The sequence below is a fragment of the Prunus mume genome, linkage group LG7 (assembly GCF_029339155.1).
Source record: "Prunus mume cultivar Tortuosa linkage group LG7, ASM2933915v1, whole genome shotgun sequence".
NCBI lineage: Eukaryota > Viridiplantae > Streptophyta > Magnoliopsida > Rosales > Rosaceae > Prunus > Prunus mume.
Window position 1 is genome coordinate 14,294,518 of NC_142704.1, and position 6,597 is coordinate 14,301,114.

General features: G+C 36.4%; 1 protein-coding gene across 4 annotated transcripts; it reads right to left on the bottom strand.

Annotated features, from left to right (window-relative positions):
* Positions 1–1,209: 1,209 nt before the first annotated feature.
* Positions 1,210–6,302, bottom strand: KAN2 (Homeodomain-like superfamily protein). 4 transcript variants are annotated; one of them, XM_008239956.3, is made up of 6 exons: positions 5,271–6,302; positions 5,002–5,078; positions 3,895–3,940; positions 3,558–3,738; positions 2,586–2,658; positions 1,210–1,835 (listed from the first exon to the last, which is right to left on the bottom strand). In XM_008239956.3, the coding sequence occupies exons 1-6, from the start codon at positions 5,980–5,982 to the stop codon at positions 1,698–1,700; spliced, it is 1,227 nt and encodes a 408-aa protein (XP_008238178.1). In that variant the 5' UTR covers positions 5,983–6,302; the 3' UTR covers positions 1,210–1,697. The 4 variants fall into 4 exon arrangements, with proteins under 4 accessions (XP_008238178.1, XP_088897803.1, XP_008238177.1 ...); XM_089041677.1 differs by having other exon boundaries at positions 1,210–1,832; positions 5,271–6,296; XM_008239955.3 differs by having other exon boundaries at positions 2,586–2,661; positions 5,271–6,296.
* Between the last annotated feature and the right edge of the window lie 295 nt (positions 6,303–6,597).

The window sequence follows — 6,597 nt, forward strand, 5'->3', positions numbered from 1 at the left end:
AATACATCTAGTTAGGGAGGACATAATGAGCTATATATCCCTCAAAATGTATCTAATACATGAGATGGGCCGGCTCCCTGTCCGAGTGAAGCGAGTCAGTATCAGCTTAGAGATAAGATAGGTATGGTAACTACAACTTCCTAATGTGAAGAGTAAACAGAACGATAGTGAGGCTCCCCGACAAGAGCCAAACGGTACTTCAAAAGAAGGAAAGGCAAGCAAGTCGGGACAGCGCCTCAATCCAGAGAAAGAGAAACTAGTAACTCTAGCTTCCTGAGTTGAAGACAAATTTGCAAAGAGTGAGGCTCCCCGACAAGAGCCGAATGGTACTTCACAAGAAAGAAGGGCAAGTAGGCTCGCGAAGGGTTGGCTATCCAAGTTAGTCTAGAAAAAAAAACATGCAATGCATATACAAAATAAAACTATTTAAGTTGCACCATTCAAGTCTTTAAAGAACTAAAATCATTAATGATTCATTTAATATCGATATTATTAGCTAATTTTTTTATTAATAGCACTCCTCATTTTGATTGATTATTATGACTACCATAAAATAAAATATTATATACAAGTGCCATAACAACTCCAAAATTATATGTGGGATCATACCTTTGCAAAATATGAGCCCATTAACATGTATTTAGTGATTTTTTTTACTTTTACTTTTTTTAGGAGAAATTCAAAGTTGAAATTATCCCTCTTCTAAATAAAAGAAGGAAAAGTAAGAACCATTATGTGTTACTACTTTCAGAGAAGCTTCCGTTTGGGGATAAAAATGACATCAAAATTACAAATTGCAACCAGTATTCTTTTTGAAAGTTAACGACGACAGTCTAAACTTTATCCATTATAAAACTTAAAGTTCAAGGACAAAAGTAATCATCATGCGAATGATTCTTGCCACCAAACAAGGTTGAGGAATTTGGCACTATCTCATTCTCACACAAACACACGGTGATATTAATTAGGAAAAAGAAGAACCCTAATGTCATCTGAGATAAAAATGACAACCGAGAAAAAAACTTTGCCCGAAATTCTCCTTTTCCATTTTCCTTCCTTGTGTTTGTATTGTTTTTGGTACTTTTTATGTCTTGGTTTCTCAAACTTTTATATAGTTTATATTCTGAAATTCTTTCTTTTCGCTTTGTCCGTAAAGTGTAAAGCATGTGACAGTGGTGGTGCATAAGAATGAAAAGAGAACCCAACACCTTTGGTAAAAATATGAAAGAAAATATATTTCATATATAAATGTAAAGTGCTCCATTACAATTACCAAGGATCACTTCATACTTTAAGATAGTTAAAGGTCACTCTCTCTCTCTCTCTCTCTCTCTCTCTCTCTCTCTCATCAGTGCAAAAACATACAAAATCAATTAGCTAGATGTCCTTGATATATTTACGTGGGAATATAATATGTTTGATTGGGATCTCACAGATTGATAGGAAGGACATGCTTTTTTTCCACCCCTTCTCCTTTTGTTGCTTTCTGTCTTTCTTGTCTCCTTGTCTTTCTTTAGCTCTCCTTTTACTTTTCTTTTTCTTTTGTTTCTTTTTCCTTTCTTTTTCCTCTGATTTCCTCAGCGGGTACCTGATTCTCATCTCCATGGCAGCCCCCATTCATTCAGAGACATAATATAATGAATTAAAAATGATTAAAAACTGAATAGGGTCAATTAATTTATTTCCCCTATTCAATTTCAAAGTGGCCTGCCCAAAGTGAACTCCAAATTGGGCTTCCTGGGGCTTCTTGTCCCTGCAGAAATGTTTGTTGTTGAGGAGCTTACATCTGATATTCTCTCATAACTCAAGCCTTTTGGATCCATCATGTCTTCCTTCTGAAACAAAATATATATGCATATCTATTATATGATATGCCTATAAATACACTTAAAACAAAACACCATGCAGAAGAAGCCTAACAAGTGTGTGTGTGAACTGTGGGTGAGAGTGGGAATCAACATTTGACTCACTGAGGGAATATTTATCAAGGAAAAAAGAAACTTTGAATAGTACACTAGAAAGCCTGCACAACTGTGCATTATTCTCTCCATAGCTAGCTAGCTAACATCTCCAATTGTGTTATATATATATATATATATATATATATATATTATGCAATGCATGGTCAACCTATGGGTTTGGTGAGTCAAATGAGTAAGGTTTTGGGGTCTAGGGGTAGTAATGAGATGAGAGGGATTGTTAATTTTATATATGCAGAAAGAGGCTTTCTTCTTTTTTTCCCCTTTGCCCCAGTGAAAAAGAGATTTATACATACATATATATATATATATATATACAAAGAATAACAAACAAGCTTTTACATATCACAAGAACTCTTTTTCACCTGGGACATGTGAGAATGACAGAAATAGCCCTTCAATTTTTAAGGGAACCAGCTTTTGAAAAGTCTTTCCCTTTTCTCCCTCTCTCTACTCTTTGTAATGTGCATGACTTTATGGAGAAAGATGGAAATAAAATAACCTTCATTTTCTTCAGTATATATATATATATATATATATATATGTATGTATGTATGTTTTGGAAATAACTGAGTTTAAATAGTAACTAGATGAATAAATTGGTACCTCCTGATCATCAAGAGATGGTATATTTGCAGGTGCAGAAGAATCCTTTGTGTTTGCATGCAACCAAGCTTCTCTGCTACAAACAAACAGATTGAGAGAATATTTTCTATCAGTGGAAGCCATGCATGCAGATGAAAAAGCAAACTGGGAAAAGATTCAAAGAAAGCAATCTTTACGACTCTCTTGTTTATAGAGAACTAGCTAGCTTAGCTACTCTCTCTCTCTCTCTCTCTCTCTCAGCTCGCACTTTAGTCTTTAAATTTTGTGCTGATTGAAATAAAGCAGAATTCCCATGTGAGAGCCATTTGTTAAACACAAGAAAGAATGAGCATATAGCCAGCAATTCACAGACTACAAGGAAGTTCCAAAGATTTATTTCTACTAATTAAAGGGTCCATCATTTCATAATGGGTTTTTGGTTTATCTTTGAGACTAAGTTTTCCAACTGCGTAGGCCCCATGCAATAGGAGCCCCACAAAATCCAAAGGAAAGAGATATCTCCATCTTTGAGGTGGATTTTGTCAAAAATTTCTTTTTTACTTGCTTTTCACCACCTGCCCACTTGATGAAACAGCTTATAATTACCCCATCATCATCATTTCTAGATTTATTCTTTCTGTGATATCTTGCATGCAAAAGTAAAAAAATATGAGGGCCTCATGGGCCATGCATGTAAATGTAATGTCTTCAAAATCACACTTAACCCAACCTAGACAAACTCATTTAATCAGACAAACATGCTCAAATTTACCACAAGAACATTCCAATTCTCAATCAGTACCATATAATATGTATGATTAGCTATAAAAGAACAAAGCTTAGACAAGACAACACAAATAAGTCAAATTATTGCATGATGAACTGGCATTTTTCTTAAAGTTTTCATCCCCCTCTCCCCTTCCTTTTGTCTCTTTTGTATTATTCCAAGAGACTAATTAAGATTAATTAAGCAGCAGGTTAATTAGTGTTTACCTTGAAGAGTTGCTCCAGAGGCCATAGTATTCTTTATTATCTTGAACCTGAGGAATGGATCTTGATCCCTGCTGCTGAGCTGGTGAGAGCTGATCACAAGACCTTCTTGGGTTCTGAAGGTCAAGCATTATGTCTTCAGTGGTGTCCCCAGATGAAGCATTTTCGTACACATCAGATTGTCCTGTACAATAAAATAAACTAAAATTTTATTAATAAACAAATTAACCCCTAACCATAATGCTTTGTTGCACATTTTTCATCTCTAACTAGGATTTCAAATAAATCAGAAATTTAAAAAAACTGGAAAAAAAAAAGTGGAGGGCGTTATTATATTAACCTGAAGAGGGCGCTGCTTTATCGGTGGTTTTCACCGTCCGATACATCTGCACACATTAACATTTTGATGCATATATTAGAATGGATAATAGAGCATTAGCATTACACTAATAATTTGACCAGTTAAATACAGAGAGAGAGAGAGAGAGAGAGAGAGAGAGAGTGAAGATTACAAAAAATTTGCAGTTTGTTTTTGTTATAGACATGTCTGAAAACACAGTGCAAGTACACAGAGAGAGACATTTGTATTGTATTATTCTTGTATTCAATGCGTGCAAGTTTGCATAGGGATGTGAGCATGGATGCATCATGCCATGCATATATAGTGCATACATAACCATGGTTGGGGTTAGAGATAATGAAGGTAACCATGGTTAGAATTGAACCCATGATCTGATGAAGATATCATTGAGAAATGATGATGTTTGTGTACTTGTTTAATATTATATATAGATAGATGGAGTGTTTAAAGCTTTGTCTGGGATCGGCTTGGCTATAGCTACGACGACTTATTTTGAATTCCTTGGGCTTTGTCTTACTCGATTTCTGAAATCGATGCATCTCACTGCTCTCTCTCTCTTTCTCTCTATAGCTAGATAGTAGGGGGAGAGAGAGAGCATTGATTTTTTCTTTAACTTGGGGTGGGTCATTCCTCCAAGCAAAAAGCTGTTCATTATGAGCTTGCAGAAGCAGAAGCAGAACCATCAGATCTATCTATCTATCGCAAGTAGAAAAACAAGCTACTTGCTAAGGATTTCTGCGTCTCATCTGCAGCAAAACAACACCATTGGAATTTGGAACATATAAATATTTATATATAATAAAAACCTACATAGCTCCTTCCTCGTGCACAAATATTAGCTAAAGCAGGCTGTAAAAATTGCAAATTTCGTACTTCATCTTTACTTAAGCTCCATCAGTAAATATTAGTGCCTCAACTTCAACACCCAAATTAATTAAGATGAAAAGAAAAGATGGAGATATTGCAGGAAAGCTAAACAAACATGCATGCTAGGCTAGCTGATTCTCAGAGAGAAGAGAATGACAAAAACATAGCTACAAGAAGAACACACATCTAATAACTTAAAGAAAAATACTATTAGCTCACCTGTAAATGAGATTTGACATGTGCCAAGGTGAGATCTTTGACATCCATAAGCTCAAGAACTGACTTTGGTGTAGCCCCTAATGTGTATAAAACCCACAACATTATTATTAATTAAACAGAAAAAATAAGAAAAGGCATTAACAGGAGAATAGATGAGAACAAGTCAACTTATTTTCCATTTTCTTTGTTTTTTTTTCCATAAAGAAAGGATAATTAAACAAGAAAACGAAAACAAGTGAGAGGAGTGAGAGAGTAGAGCTTGTTCTTACTTTCATGGCCACCCAAAAGCTCAACGGCGTGAACAAAGCGAGCGTGAAGAGTGGTAGTCCAGCGCATCCGAGGGGCTCTCATGCTGCGCTTCGCCGGAAAGCGGGACAAGAACCTGGATCGGAGAAGACCCCCTTGAGCCTGAAATAGTGGGCTTGAAGAGCTTGTAATTGTGGAGGTGGAAGTACAGGAATTACTGTCCAAAGGCTTTTGGGAAGAAAATGGGAACAAATTAGGGGGAGGGTTTTGGTACACTGGAATTCCCCTAATGGGCCTCAAGAACCCAAGATGATCTGATTGTGATTGTGATTGCAATTGTAATTGTTGGTCATGAACATTTAATAGTGGGTGATGATTTACTTGGGGGACTGAGAACTGGTTTTGCTCAAAACCCTGGAAAACATTACCATTTTGGTTGAGGTGGTGGATTATATGGTTAGAGCTAATATTGGACTGATGATGCTGGTGGTGGTGATGATGGAGACCATGAGCATAAACCCTTGGATTTGAGAGCTCGAGCTCGAAACCGGTATCGGGTTTTGCTATTGAGGAGGAGAAGGAGGTTCTGGAGTCCAAGGCTCTCCTCCAGAACCCCAAATCCACCTCCTCTTGCTCTTCTCTACTACTTCTCCTCCAACTACTTGATGATGTGGGTTTGCTGTTTGGAGGGCTAATTTGAAGAGATAAGTCTGGCTGTGCAGGGAACAGCTCCATGATCTTCCTCTCTGCTTGCTCTTTCCTTAATATATATATATATTCCCCTCTACCTTGTTTATATTGTAAGAACTTTTCTTCTTCCCTTGTGCTTGTGCTTGTGATGGAGGAGCTTCCCAAGTGTGTTTTATTTGTATGTGAGCTTCCTTGGTGATCTGAAGAGGGGATGAAGGTTATGGATTTTCAGGTGTTGGAGATTAATTTCTGGGTATTTTGTGCAGATGGATTTTGATCAATTTGTGGGAGTAGTTGCAGAGAGATTTCAGATTGAGATGAGAGAGAGAAACAAAGAGGAGAGAAGAAATGACAAGGTATGAAGTGAATGGTTGTTTCTTTTGTGTGAAGTATATGTGAGAAAATGACACTTGAGAGAGAAAGAGAGAGAGAGAGAGAGCAGAGAAGGTGTGTTTTTTCTTTTGTGGACGTGGGGGGTAGGGTACTAGGGTGAGAAAGTAAGATAAAGAGAAGAGATAGAAAAATAGTAAATAAAGTTCGAGACATTTTTTCTTTCTAATCACTTGATTCCTTCTAATTACACCCTCTCTTTTCTTTTCTTTTTTCTTTTTCTTTTTGAACAGCAGGTACTAATATTTAATTTGCAAAATTAATTTTTAC